The 15,677-nt window shown below is 40.7% G+C and overlaps 1 protein-coding gene across 9 annotated transcripts in view; it reads right to left on the bottom strand.

Annotated features, from left to right (window-relative positions):
* Window positions 1–1,677: 1,677 nt before the first annotated feature.
* Window positions 1,678–15,677, bottom strand: part of CFTR (CF transmembrane conductance regulator) — a 260,245-nt gene continuing 246,245 nt past the window's right edge. For 7 of the 9 annotated variants that reach the window (XM_051847977.2, XM_051847981.2, XM_051847974.2 and 4 more), the window contains 3 exons: window positions 5,767–5,939; window positions 4,722–4,827; window positions 1,678–3,765 (listed from right to left, as the gene is read on the bottom strand). In XM_051847977.2, coding sequence (XP_051703937.1) covers window positions 3,565–3,765; window positions 4,722–4,827; window positions 5,767–5,939 — 480 coding nt within the window. In that variant the 3' untranslated portion in view covers window positions 1,678–3,564. 9 annotated transcript variants of the gene reach the window in all.

Here is a 15,677-nt window from a genome sequence, read left to right as displayed (position 1 = left end):
GAATAGCACAGGGGAATTTTAGGGCAGTGAAACCATTCTGTGTGATTCTGTGATGGTGACTACATTTCCTCATACACTTGTAAAATCCCATCAAAAGTTTACCAAGAACAAGCCCTAATGAGAACTAGTTTTGTCATTGTTTTGTGATAATTCTGTGTCAATGTAGGTTCATCAATGATGGCAAATGCACCATTCTGTTGCAGAATGCTGACAGAAGGGAAGTTTATGCATGGGTGCAGATAAGGGATATATGAGAATAGACTTATTCCTCAACTTTTCTGGGAATTTAAAACTACCCTAAAAATAAACTTCAGTAACTCAAAAAGAATAATTAGAATAGAGAATGCTTAGAGACTACCCTCTTGGGTTTGTGAAAACAAACATCTCCCAAGAAGAAAACTTGGGGCTGGATGGAGAGCCAGGCACACGGCAGCACCTGTGTTCTTCTTGAAGAAGCTAAGTAAGAAAGCTAAGTAAGAAAGGATCAAAGAAGTCTCATCAGTTGAAAAACAGCACTCTGGACAAAGAAAAACTAATCAATTTCCTTTTTTAAAGACTTATTTATTTGAAAGGCAATGTTACAGAGAGAGAGAGAGAGAGAGAATCTTTCATCTGCCGGTTCACTCTCCAAATGGCCACAATGGCCAGAGCAGGCCTATGGGAAGCCGGGAGCCTGGAGCTTCTTCTGGATCTCCTACATGAGTGCAGTGGTCCAAAGACCTGGGCCATTTTCTGCTGCTTTCCCAGGCACCTTACCAGGGAGCTGGATCAGAAGTGGAGCAGCTGGGACTCAAACTGGCACCCATATGGGATGACAGCACTGCAGACGGTGTAACCCACTGTGCCTTAGTGCTGGCCTCAAACTACTCAATTTCTAACATAGAAATAGTATTTCCCTTGATGAAGTTTTTTTCTCCCTTCCTTATCAAGAGCTATCTAGTAGTTACCATTATTTGAATAAGTTTTAAAAGAAATACATGGACATTTATGGATTCTAAATATTTTGTGCTCTATACAACAAAAATGGCCCTGAAAGTGATACAGGGATATGAAGTGTTACTTGCACATCTCTGTTCCTAGAAGCATTATCCAAAAGGTGGAAGCAACTCAAGTGTTCATTGATGGATAAATGGATGGCAAAATGTAATATATACACACAGAGATTATTATCCAGCCTTACAAAGGAAGAAAATTCTGATCCATGCTATAACACTGACAAACCTTTAAAAATATTATTCTGAGTGGAATAATCACAAAAGAACAAACACTGCAGGATTCCACTCCTATGAAGTATTTAAAATAGTTGAATTTGTAGAGACAAAAATTAGAACAGTAGTTGCCAGGGATTGGGGGTAGAAGGCAATGGGGAGTTGCTGTTTAATGCATAAGGAGTTTCAGCTTTGCAAAATGAAAAACGTTCTATGAATGGATTATGTTGATGGCTGCACAGCAACATGAATATATGAAATGCCACCGAACTGAATTTTAAAATGGTAAATGTTATTGTGTATGTTTTACCAAATTCAAAAGGATAACTTTAAAATTTGTGTCTCATTTCATCTGAGATTATCAAAAGGCTACGTGCAAAAGAAAGATTTTTGTTTTATGTTCCATGAAGCCTAGAGACTGGAGTAAAAGACTGAGGTGGTGGGATGAATGAACACATCTGGAAACAGCTAAGTTTCACACAAATGTATGGATTTATTGACATGTGTTATTTTCTTACAGTAATAAATACAATGCGATCTTTTTCAGGGTTAGCTTGAAGTAGGAATGGCAGTGTGTCCTTGGTAGGAGCAGTCGGACTTATGGTACCATCTTCTTCAGAACTACATCTAAGAGACAACCTGAGTTCTGGGCAAGAGCCACATAGGTGTGTGCAACATCAGCCCTGATGTTTCTCTTGACACAGTAAAAGTGAGTCATGGCCTGGGCCATATTACCCTAGGTTCTTCTCACCCAAACTTGACATAATATATCATAAAAATATCTAAAGGCATAAAAAGTCAACATTGCAAATATAAAATTCTTTCATACAAATATAATTCATAATATGATCATTCTTAAAACACAGCATTGTTATGTAAGAGTTTGAAACATTATCAAAATAAATATTTCCTAGAGAAAATTTTATTTGCATCACAGAATTATAAAAAAGCATATAAAACTAATTCATGATTGGCTCTTCTTTGGGGTGTCTCCCATTCCCTCTCTCCTTCAGAGCAGACAGTATGAAGCATGTATAGTTAGCCTGAAAACACACCACCATCACCATTTAGATCTAGATGCTCATGTTTCCTTGTGTCCACTATAGCACCCATGGCCTATCTACCCATGCACTTTCTACTGGGAGCTTCTCAGGGAAGAAGGGCTTCCCTGTGACAGTTCGCACAACACACTTCTCCAGCCATCTTCTGGTCCTTATGTCTTATGAGCTTGTTACATCCTGGAGGTAAGGGAAAGTCCTGTCAATTTCAGCATCAAGAGAGCTGCTCTGTGTATTCTGATTATCTGACTTGGCTAGATTTTTGGTAAAGCTGGATGGTACTAACCCTAATCTGCACAATCGGAAGTTCTCTTTCCTAACCACATGTTGAATGGGACACTTATACACTCCTCCAAATGCCTGCAGTGGCTAAGACTGGACTGGGCTGAAACTGGAAACCTGTAACTCAATCCAGGTCTCCCATGTGGGTGGCAGGAACACAATCACTTGAGCCATCACCTCTGTCTCCCAGGGTTTGCATTAACAGGAAACTAAACTCGGGAACCAGAGCTGAGTACTGAAGTCCAATATGAGATGCAGCCATCTTCACCTGCATCTTAACTTCCAGGCTAAATGGAACGGGGCTTTTATTGATGTGCTGCTTTTTGACTCTTACAGTATTCTAACACTTCCTTAGAAATGAGAGCCAGAATGCTTGGCGGACAATGTATCGTCATGAGCCACCTAAAGACAGGGACATATTTTGAGCAATAAGTCATTAGATAATTTTGTTGCTATATGAACATCCTAGATTATTACTGCACACCCACGCTATGTGTTACACAATTGTAGATATAGTCCATTGTTGACAGAAACATCACCATGCAGTGCATGACTGTAGTTGTGTTTCTAAATATCTTGAAGAGAGGAGAGAAAGGGGGATATAAATTTATATGAACCACTCAAGTTTCCAGTTACCATTACTTAATCATTCCTCTAAGAAGCATGATTTCAGTTCTTCAATAAGACAAATGAACAATTTTCACTAAACAGTAAGCTGAACATCTAACCTGGCTGAATTTTATAGCTGCCTTTCCAACTACTACCAAAGGGCAAAGAAAAACCCCAGGGGTTAATCTTCAAGGATTTGAAGTACCTCTCACATGATTTGACCATGGCCAGGAAGCCATCTATGCAGATCATAAGAATGTCCTCAACTCTTTGTTCCAAAATGTTTGCTTAAAAAACAAAACAAAACAAAACAAAACATTATTTCTCCTTGTTTTCTGAGGCAGAGGCAACTGTTTCTCCCCCAGCTCCATGAGGGAATGTCCCATGCAAACATTTGCACTGGCTCTCTAGAGCCTTGTTTCTTGCACTTCTTCTTCTGCCTCCTCCTTCAGAGCAGTGATCTGGGGCCGAGACTTGTGCTTGCTTGAGTTCCTGTGGGGGAAGAGCTTTGCCCTGTCCGAGGAGCTGATGGCCTGCCGGAAGAGGCTCTTCTCACTCAGCAATTTCTGGATGGATTCGTACTGCCGCACTGTGTTCTCTTCTATGACCTAGGGAAGTGGCCATTAGTGAGATCTCCCACAGAAGACAGGTCAAGCCAGAGTAGGGACAGAAACCGGCACAGGCTCAGAGGTAGTTGCAAGGAGGAATGATTCATGTGAGCTCCCTTAAATGGTGTGAGTCCACAACACCATAAAGAGCTGCATCTCTTCAACAGTGGACCTGAAGCTTCATTATTCCAAATTGGTCAGGAGGTACCTGACTTTATTATGCTTCCTTCCTGCGTTAAAGTAGAGCAAACCCAAGGCCAGAGGAGAGAGGACTTCAATCACTTCTTGAACTTGCCCACAGGAGGCACAGAAGTTGTGTGTCTACCCCCTAATTTGTCTCTTCCAGCTCTCAGTAATAATAATGATAATAACCATCCTGTTATCCTTTGCCACCTGTAGGCTCAAAATCCCAAGAGAAATGACATGATACATCACCCTCAGAACTTCCTCCTGTGACAGTTTTGAAAACACAATGAGAAGATGACTGAGAGAGGCAATAACCTGAGAGCCAAATGATGACTGGAAAAATGAAATCAAAGCCCCTCAACTACTACATTAGAACCGCAACTCAGATGTAAGATAACTAGGCCTGTCTTGGGCCACATCCAAGGAACATTTAGTCACTGATAGAATAAGAATACCTTTTTTATCCAAGATAGGACAGTCTTTTTTTATGACTTAGTTTCCAAATAAAGGGATCAAAAAGTGTAAACATCAATTTATAAAGTAACTTAGTAATATGCTGCTATTTTAGTTTACTGGATTTCAAGCTCACTTCACAGCTCAGATGAAAGTAAAAAGCTTGTGCAGCTATTTTGAGTAGAGCTGGATGGTTACATAGCTCATTTTAATGAATAAATCTGTACATTGCTGCAATTTACAGGGATTATCGCATATGAGATTTTTTTCAAGAATTACAGGAAAATGAGAGCTTAAGTAAATGTATAAAGACTCACCAGAAATCGTTGGCATTCCAACATTGCCTCTATCCTGTGTTCACAGAGGATTACTGTGCAATCAGCAAATGCTTGTTTCAGAGTTCTCCGAATTATTTGGTATGTTCTAAAAAAGAAAGAAATTACACATATAACATCACAGAAATGGATAACCTGCCTTTCTCCTTGCTAACATACCTATTGTTCTATCAACATATTTCTTTAAATTACATCTCTATTTACATACTTTTTTTTAAAAAAAAAAGATTCTATTTATTTCTTTGAGAGATAGAGTTGCAGACAGAGAGAGGGAGCGAGAATAAGGTCTTCCATTTCCTGGTTCACTTCCCAAATGGCCACAACAGCTGGAGCTGCACCAATATGAAGTTAGGAGCCAAGCTTCTTCCAGGTCTCCCACACGGACACAGGGGCCCAAACACTTGGGCCATTTTCTACTGCTTTCCTAGGCCATGGCAGAGAGCTGGATCAGAAGAGAAGCAGGAGGGATATGAACTGGTGCCCATATGGGATGCTGGCACCATAGGCAGAAGCTTAGACTACCATGCAACAGCACTGGCCCCTCTATTTACATACTTTTAAAATAATATTGTTTTAGAGTTAGCCACAATCTTTGGGGTAGATTCTAGGTACCCATAAAGAGGTCAAACATTTTCAAGAAAATTTCATAAACAAGTACATTTTCATAAAGAATCACCAGTAGTTCTTCATTTTATATTATAAGTATGTTTATGGTATAAATGAGACATAAAGGAAAGTCATAAGGATCAGATTATGCCAATGTAATTCTTTTATCATGTGTTGACAAGGGGGAGGAATTTGTATGAAATTCCAAACTACACTCAAAAGGGTACACAGGGCTTTTATACAAATAAATGAGTATTTGTGTTCAAGTAGTGACTTTTTCACTGGGCAGTTATTCATATCTGCAGAATCTCCCATTGTAGACATGACAGCCTAATGGGAATTTTTGTCAATATGAAGTAGGTTTCAATGTTTCTGCTCCCACTATGCTTTTATGCTATTATTCAGAATTTCTGAAACTCACATAGGATCCAGATGAGCACTGGGTTCATCAAGCAGCAAGATCTTTGCCTTACTGAGAACAGATCTGGCCAAGCACATCAACTGCTTATGGCCATGGCTGAGGACATAGCCCCCATCCACAAGGACAAAATCAAGCTTCCCAGGAAATTGTTCTATTACAGATCTGAGTCCAACCTGCAGAAAAAAAGAGGGAAAACATATGCTTAGAGAGGGTAGTTCAAATACCTCAGGGATAAAATCACTCAAGAAGTTGACATTCTAAAAATAAACATGAGAGTTCTGGAAGCTTAAATTTTATATCTACCCCCATCCCAACTCCCACTATTCGAGTTTGATTGAGCAAAAGTCTATTTAAATCTTGGCAAGTCTAAAGGATCAGCCTATGACTTATTTCAGCTCTGTGCTTCAAATATCCATGAAACATTCAATGAGTATCTATTATATGCCAAGTACCCTGATAATGGTATGTAGCTTCTGCAATGTTCAGTGTTTATAAAGGTCTACACAAATAATTCCAACACAATTGAATACATGCTGGAAAAGATAAAATTATAGAATGCAATTATTCACTCTATCATGACAACTTATATAGATAGGATAGAAGGTAGCAAAAAGAGGAAAGGAAGGTTTGATATGCATGATTTCATCCATCCTCATGCTACCTTCCATCCCTACTTTACCATAACAGCAGACAAAAGCACAGAAGAATCAACAAGGAGGTTTTAAAATTTATATACAGCAATTCACAACTCATCTCTTCGTTTCCTAGATTCTGATTGTAAGAAATTAATAAAGCTATGAGTTAAAAAAAAAACTAGAATTAAAACAGTGGTATATTAGTAGTAGATTCAAAGGCTCTTGGACATGAAGATTGTGTTAGTCAATGTTTTTTTTTTTAAATAGTAAAATAATGGTAAAAAATAATATTTTTATAAAATAGTAAAAAAAGTTTAAAAAAGCAAATGAGATAAAGATAGTCATTCTATCAAAATAAGACCAACATTATTAAGTGTTGGCTCTCATCATGTATTTAAATGTATTTAAGTAAATATGGGCCGGCGCTGCGGCTCACTAGGCTAATCCTCCACCTTGCAGCGCCGGCATACCGGGTTGTAGTCCCGGTCGGGGCGCCGGATTCTGTCCCGGTGGCCCCTCTTCCAGGCCAGCTCTCTGCTGTGGCCAGGGAGTGCAGTGCAGGATGGCCCAAGTCCTTGGGCCCTGCACCCCATGGGAGACCAGGATAAGTACCTGGCTCCTGCCATCGGATCAGCGCGGTGTGCCGGCCGCAGCGTGCTGGCCGCAGTGGCCATTGGAGGGTGAACCAACGGCAAAGGAAGACCTTTCTCTCTGTCTCTCTCTCTCACTGTCCACTCTGTCAAAAAAAAAAAAAAGTAAATATGCACTAAATGTTTAGTCTTCGCCAAGTACTTCTGAGTAAATGAGGACCAAAGAGATAAACAGACGATTGTCTCCTGTCCTTCAGAAATCTGAAATTTCATATGGGTAGAGAGCATATATTTTCACCTAGCTCTAATCTAGGCAGAATGAGATGATGGCCTTCATAGATAAATTCAGAATGACCCATATCACTGTGTTTCCCAGCAAAAATTCACTCTATGGCATCATGTATATTGCGGATCTGTGTTCCTGAACTGATTTCTCATTAAAACAATAGTACTTTGTGAGAATTCTTTAAAGTTTGAAAAGTGTTTCTGAGATGAAAGAGCATGTAAGAATATTCATTAGACAAGGGGCACTACTCTGCTGTATTCTCAAAAATTCAAACATAAAACTACTTTGGGACACAAAACCCAAGAATGTGAAGAAAGGATCTTGTCAAGGAGTTAGAGGATGTGTGTCATTCTTTCCGTCTTCACACCATCGGTTTTTATTATTTCAGTCCATGAGTCCACCACAGACTCTCCCTTCTTGAATCAAAAACAAACCCCTTCCTTGCTGCAGGTTCTCTTCAGCTACCACTCAACATCTGCCCACTTTGTCATCTAGAAATCTCAAAAGATTAGTGTACACCTGTTGTCTTTACTGCCTCATACCACAGAACGTGTTTTCATCCTAAAACATCTATTTCTTCTTAGGAGAAGCCATTCACTCCACGGCCTTTTCTTCCTATTACCATGTAGCAGTTTTCTCCCTCCTCCTGTCCCTTGAATTTAGTTTCCGTCACCCCCAACTCTCCAAACTCTCCCTCAGAGAACTGTCATGTTCAGGGTATCAGTGACCAGCAATAAGTTAATGATTTTCAAATCTTTATCTCCAGCCCTGGATCTTTCCAGGTACTACTTAAATCCTTCTCCTCCTTGCTAACCCCATGATAGTGACCCTACTCTGAGCCATCATCATCTCTTAAGCAGCTCACTCGAAGCCCCAATGAGTTGAATCCTCCATTTGTGACACAAACACCTAGAGATCTGCCTGAAATGCTAGTCTAACCACATCGTTTCTCAGTTTTAAATTCTACAGTAGGGGCTGGTGTTCTGGTGCCAGCCATGGTTTAAGTCATTGTCTGTGACACTGGCACCCCGTGTGGGCACTGTTTGAGTCCCAGCTTCTCCACTTCTGATCCACCTCCCTGCTCATATGCCTGGGTGGGTGGGTGAGGGGGCAGCAGAGGATGGCCCAAGTCCTTGGGCCCCTGCACCCATGTGGAAGACCTGGGTGGAGTTCCAGGTCCCCGGCTTCAGCTTGGCCCAGCCTTGATCATTGCAGACATCTCTCATTTTCTGTCTCCCTCTCTCTCTGTAACTCTGCCTTTCAAGTAAATAAAATAAATCTTTTAAAAAATTTCTGTAGTGGTTCTCTTCTGGGTGTAATAAAATCTGAACTCTCTCAGAAGACATCTAAGGCATCCAGAATCCAGCCCCCTCCACTCGTATTCCCAGCACCAAATAGCCAGTAGTTCCCTGAGCACCTTGACACTCTCAGGTTTGTGCCTTCTGAATATCCCTGATCATCTCTTAGGGCATCCAGGCACCCAGTCATGGTAGTATTTGTGCAATTCCCTCTGTTAGACTGTGAGTTTCTTGATGGTAAGACGTGCTCCTCAGCTCTGTGTCCTTTGTGCCCATTCTGTCCACTTTGTCAGCCTCAGCACTCTTATTCATGCAGGACTCTACCAGTGTTAGGAAACTTCTAACTTTATGAGTTGATTTTTAGGGAAGACTTAACGAATCACAAGTCAAATGATATGTCTTAAATCACCCTCTATAATGGAGAGCTAAAACCAGGACTCACTCATCCACCCTTAAGTTTTAATTCATATTTCATTCAGTTATCATTCATTCAAATTCTGTTATATTTGGCCACTATTCATCTAGGAATTCATTATTCTTTAAATACATATATCAGTATAATCTTATTAGTACTATAATCACATTATTTTTCAATAGATAAAAATATAAAATTTAGTTCAGTTCTATCAAAACTAATAATTTTCATTCCTACCTATCATTAAAAATAAGTAGATTAAATAATCAAATCAAATGCAAAGCACTTTGGATCATAGGGATTTGCCAGCTTTATGCTGTTGAGTTAATAAATTGTATGTACTTCCCAAGCTGTTACTCTGAAAGGAGAAATTTTGCTTTGTGACACATAAAACTAAGCAATGTCTAGCAGTCTATAGAGGACTGGTCACTTTATACAGAATGTTGATTTTTGCTATTTCTGCACTCTGGAATGTTATGGAGTAAGAGTTTGCTCTTGTGACAGGGACACATGAAAAAAAATCCAAAAAGTGAACTGTGGTTTAACTGAATAGTCCATTAGTGGGCAGTTATAACAACAGATACTGCCAACTCCTTTTGAGATTCCTTTTGCCACTCTCCAGGTTTACCAGGGCACATTTTCAACTTCAAAGGGCACTCTTTCTGCTATTTAACTTGTTCTCTAAAACAACTTGCTTAACCATCAATAAAGATAGACAGTATTTATAAGCAATTTAAAAAAGCAAGCATTTACCAAATGGGCATTTATTCTAAAACAAATAGTCCTAGGATTTAGATCGTGGACAATGCTGCGACAGGTCACTGGGATAAGCCAGGCTGTAAGGCAGGGGTCAGGGGATTTCTTGGAGCCACGAAGTCCCCAACCAAGGTCCTCAGACCTCTCAAGGCTCAGTATACTCCCTGATAAAATAGGATGGTGGTAATACCTGCTCTGTGTCAATCTCAAGGCCATTTTATATTTTTAATATTTTTATGTGTATTTATAATTTGATAGTATGCAATGAAAGGACCCTTCATTCATTCACTTAGTCAGTGTTTGTTGAACACTGTCCATGTGTACCACACTACTCTAAGCACTGGAAATATGACAGTGAATGGGACATGACCTCTAACTTACAGGAACTTGCAATTCAGTGGGGGACATGGACAAGTTAGGAGGCAAATCTCCATCCAATATGAAGAAAGGCATAAAAGAGCTGAGGGTAAGAGATACAAGTCAGACACCAGGAGCCTCGGGCACATATATGAGAAGTGCTGGGTGAGAAGGACCTGAATGATGACTAGGACCTAGCATGAAGGGCTTAGAGTGGTTCCCAAGCACAGAGAACAGCATGTGGAAAAGCCTCCGGTGTCTTAGAGAAACCAAAGAAACAGTACAGCTGATCATAGGAAGTGGAAAGGTAGGTATATTAGTCAGCTTTCCATTACTACCACAAAACACCTGATATAGGCCTGTAATGAAGTAAAGAGGTTTATTTTGATTTAGAGTTCTGGAGGCTCAAGTTCAAGACTGGTTGGACATCTGGTGAGTCCAGAGGACAACAACAGCAGAGCATGTGCCGAAGAACCACAGGGTGAGCCAGGAAGCAGGCGCGGGAAATCTGGGCCCAACTGGGCTTTTATAATTATCCTTCTTGTGAGAACTACCTTCTGAGGGCACACCCTCAATGACCTAAGGGCCTGCCACTAGCCATATCCCGTAAACGTCACAGTGGATTGGATTAAGTGTCCACTTTCCAGTACCAATCACATGATTTGGTGGTTTAAACATCTTCATGAGTTCAGGAGCTAAGTCCCATTTAAACTATAACTTTTAGGGAGTGAGGTTAGAAAGGCAAACAAATACCAAATCATGATCTGTAAGTTACCTTAAACAGTGTGGGTTCTGTCCACCAGGAAGTAAAGAACCAAAGGAAGGGAAGAAGCAAGTGGTCAGATGCAGAGATTAGAAAGATCACCAGAAGTGCAAGGAGCAGTGCCAGCCAGGAGCCTACTCCAGGAATCCTCTCAAGAGTTAGCAGTGATGTCTGGTGGGGATGAAGGAAAGTCAGTATATTCTAGGACAGGACTTGAAAGATACCCAGGGCCTAGTGGAGAAAGTTGGGGGTCAACTGTCCAGGTCTTGGCTTTGGGTAACTGGAGGGCACTGATACCATTTGCTGCAATGAGGAATACAGGAAACGTGTGTGGGTGGGACAGATAAGAATTTTATTGATGTAAGGAACTTTTCACCGGCTGAGACACTAGGTAGGCGCTCTGGGAATAGGCAGATTTGGGAAGTATCGACATAGACATCTTAAAGCCAAGACGAGACATATAATTTCCCATGAAGTTTAAGTAAAGTGAGACAAGAATCAGAATCTCATCAAACATTTAAAGGATGACCAGGCAATGACCAGGTGGAAACATGTGTATAATAACTTTTACTTCGTATTTATTATTTGTAAGGCATTGGGCTGGGTCCTCGTTACATAAATATTTGAAAAGTTACAATAAGCCTAATAATTTATTAGGCCACAATCCTAGGGGGTCAACGTTTTCACCCTGGGATTCAGTCTCTTTTGAGATTCTCTTTCCTCTATGCAGATGGTAAAATCAGTTTGGCACTGTTTCGGAAAGAAGTTGTTTGGGTCTGACTTGTGTTGGGAATGAGCAGATTTGACCATCTAAGTTCAAGGTCTCTGAAACTCTCTTTCCTTCCATCAGAGTTGCTTTCAGTTCCCTTAAGTTCCCCCATCATCACAATGAAGGTACAGACTTACAGCATAAAGGGAAGGGAGGAGGGAGCCGTGCTTTCAAGCCTTCAGGTTAGTAACCAGACACAATCTTCACGGTTCCACAAAATCTAGTCCAGAGCAGCAAGAAAAAAGGTTCCACACTGCAGTATGGGACCGAGTCCAAGCTAGAAATAAAGGTTTTCTTGCCTGACCCTCTCATCATGTATACCTTTTATTTCCATTTGGGAGAACGGGGAATTATGTAGGAGAAGCTACCAGGCTAGAATTAGCTGTCTGGCTGCCATTACTCAGTTCATTTCCTTTAGAGACACAGGCATGCAAAGGTCACAGGGAGATCTGGGTGAGATGACACACATCCCAGCTTGTTCCGGACAGTTCTGGTTTCTACCTTTTGATCCTTTCTGCCCAGTTGAGAGTTTGACACACCCCAAAATGTTCTTTTTGGATGAGTTATTCTATCAACCATATAGGACTAAAACCTAGCCCTTGTAACTTTTAAATCCAAATGCCTTTTCTGCTTCTCTAGGCTGTTGCATGTTTACTTGTGTGTTATTGGCAGATGCCCTCAATAAAAAGGTGTCATTATTCCTCAAAGCACATCACATTAAAGTTAGAACAGCCTAATTGTTATTTATATACATCAATTAATACAAAGGGGATCAGTAAAAGATAAACCTAAATATGAACTACTCAAATAAAACTAAACAGATTTGCATCATACTGGCATTTAAAATCATAACCACATGTTCTAAAATTTTAGATAATTTTTATGATCCTGCTTCCCTGTAAATTTTATTGTGACTTGGCAATACTTGCAAATTTTATAGTCTAATGTCTTTCTTCCCAAGTTTCTCTCCCATTACACTGTGTTCCTATAGTTCAGCCTCTGAAGTCACATCAAAGATATTAAAATGTGTCACTTGCAATTTGGTTAATGTTTTCTTTAAAATCCCCGTGTTTGTTGGGTAATAAGGAAACTTTGATAATGAAAACGGTTAAATCTAAGTGCATTTTATTAGGGGCATGTTAAGGTTGGGCACTCAACAGGTAAGTGTTTAACACTTAGAAACATTTCAAAGCTCCTGGCAAGATCCACTCTGAAGGGAGGTAGGAGTGGGAAGAACATTTGGGATAAACACAAACTAGGCCATAAGGACCAAAAGTGCAGGAAGCAGAAGAATAAAGTTGTTCTCTAAAAAGACCTTTGAGTTTCAACATTCTTAGTTCCTGTGATTCTATTCTGCCAACATCCAGATGTTAAACTTGCTAAAGTTTAACAAAATAGGACACCCTGTGTTCCCTTTCTCTTTAACGCAATGCCCATGTTTCAAAAAAAAATTTTATAGCAAGAGTATTCTGTTAACAAAAACAAGAATTTCATTCTAGCTGTCCCTTCACCCCTCATCCACAAGTTCTCTGCACAAAACCTCCACTTATAAGGAGTCCCCTACTGGCTAAATAGAGGATGCTATTTAGGAACTTTGAGTTTTGATCCATATATTTCCTACATGATACCTTAGTAACTTCAAGATGCTGTTTGCCTCCTCCAGAGCACGTGGCATTTTGCCCAGCAGCACTCACAGTCCCGTATCTCCAAGGCACATGGTGCCTGGTGGCTTTCAGAGAAGGCTTCAGACATTGAAGGCCTTCCAGGACGAGCACTATCCTTCTGTGCTAGACCTACGCCTTCCGGGGAAGTCAATCACGTGAGACCAAAATCTTCTCCTTGTGCCGGAAGAGTTTCAGAGCTCAGGAAAGGAGCAGATGTGAATGTGTGGAGAGATGACCCCTTATATCAGGTATTTCTGATAAGCCCAGTGCACTAAAGGTGTTCAGATCTCACCTAGATCATGTGTCACACAAATGTAAATTGGTTATGGGGAGAATGTCAAAGTAATGCCTTCTATGGGGTCTGCGATAGATTGAATGTTTATGTCTGCCACCAGATTCATATGTTCAAATCCTAACCTGGCCTTTGGGAAGTGACCAGAGTTAGTTCACCCTTTGGGCTATGTAAGAATACAGAGAAAATACATCCATCTGCGAGGCCTTCACCACATACCAAATCTGTTGGCAGCTTGATCTTGGGCTCTCCAGTCTCCAGAACAGTGAGAAATTTCTATGGCTTACACCCCTCTTAGCATATGGTATTTTGTTACAGCATCACAAAGAAGCTAAGATAAAAATTGGTACTGAGGGTAGAGTGTCACGATAACAAGATACCTAAAATGTTGGACGTGGTTTTGAAACTGGGTAATGCGTAGTAGAGGCTAGAATAATTTAGAGGTGAATGCTGTAAAAAGCATATGTCGCTGTGAATGAATGGACTCTGAGAGGTGATTCTGTTAAGGACTCAGAAGGAAAGGAGCACCATAGACAATGGGATGACCTTCTTAGAGAAAACCAAGTGTCTGTAAACAGAATGGTGGCAGAAACACGGACAGTGAAGGGTATTCTTATGAGTTCTCAAATGAAAATGTCATTGGGCAATGGAGGAAAGAGCACACTTGTTACAAATAGTAAAGAATTTGGCTGAACTCTGTTCATTTCCCAGTGTTTTACAGAAGGCATAACTTGCAAGCAATGAAACTGAATATTTGGCTGAGGAAGCATCTAAGCAAAATGTTGAAGGAGCACCCTGGTTCTTCTGGACTATTCACAGTGAAATGTGAGATAATAAATGACTTAAAGATAGAAGTGTTAGTAGAAAGAGAAGCAGAACTTGGAAAGTTCTCAGCCTATCCATATTGTTAAAAAATGAGAAATCCTGCTTAGGAGAGAACATGAAGGGTATGGCCAAATTTTCTAAGATGACTGTGGACCAGCCATTTCTACAGACTCTGAGAAGTAGTCATCAAGGCAATGAGGGGATTAGTTATCCATCTAAACAGAAACCAGCACCACTAGTCCACGGTATGGAAGAATGACCCTAAAGCCATTGCAAGGATCACTGGACTGTCTCTCCAATTATAGGCCCGGGGACAAAGTCCTACAAGACAGAAGGATCTCAAAGGAGGGGCCACAGCTTCCTTGCAGCACCTGCCATCACAGCCTCCGCTCCATGCTCCATCACCATGTCCCTCGGCCACACCCAGTATGGCTCCTGCAGACCCCAGTGTCATATGGGCTTCATGCAGCAAAGCTGTAGGAGCATGGCTGCCTCCACCTAGACTTTGAAGGGTGCCCCAGAGAGCTTCAGGGCCCCAGAAGAGAATCAATATAAGTCTAGGGCTACCTCAGGGAGCCTCCACTGTTATGCCCAGTGGAGCTGTTGGGGGAAAAGCCATACCTAAGATTTCAGACTAGTAGAACCACCAGCATGCAACTCTAGCCTGGAGGAGTCATGGTTGAAAGATTCAGGCACAGGTTCACGGCAGCGGTGAGCCACCCAAATCCATGAGGGCAGGACTCTGACCTAGCAGGTCTTAAAGGTGGGACTTCCTCCCCCCCTTCTTTTGGTCCCATCCAGTAGACCCAGAAGGCAAAGCACTGAACCTAAAATTATTGTTAAGCACTAAGGTTTTAGACTTGCTTTGGACCTGTCACTCCTTTCTTTCCCATTTCTTCCTTTTGGAAAGGGAAGGTTTATCTTATGCCTGATCCAATATTTCATCTTGGAAACATATAATATGTTTAATTTCAGAGATTTGCAAGTAGGAATTAATTTGACTAAGGGTGAATAATACTTTAAAGTCTCAGCCCATCTGATTTAGATATTTAAATGAGTCTTTGGACTTGAAGATTTTTAAGTTGATGCTGGAACGAGTTAAGACATTTTGGGCTGTTAGAATGGGATGATGTATTTCTCATATGAAAAAGACATGGAATTTGGGGGCAGAATGTTATGAGAACATAACATAATATTTGTGTTCCCCCAGTAATCTTATATGGAAATACTAACCCTCATGTGGTGGTAATAGATGGTGAGA

This window comes from Oryctolagus cuniculus, chromosome 3 (genome assembly GCF_964237555.1).
Source record: "Oryctolagus cuniculus chromosome 3, mOryCun1.1, whole genome shotgun sequence".
NCBI lineage: Eukaryota > Metazoa > Chordata > Mammalia > Lagomorpha > Leporidae > Oryctolagus > Oryctolagus cuniculus.
This window is presented reverse-complemented; position numbering and strand designations above follow the sequence as displayed.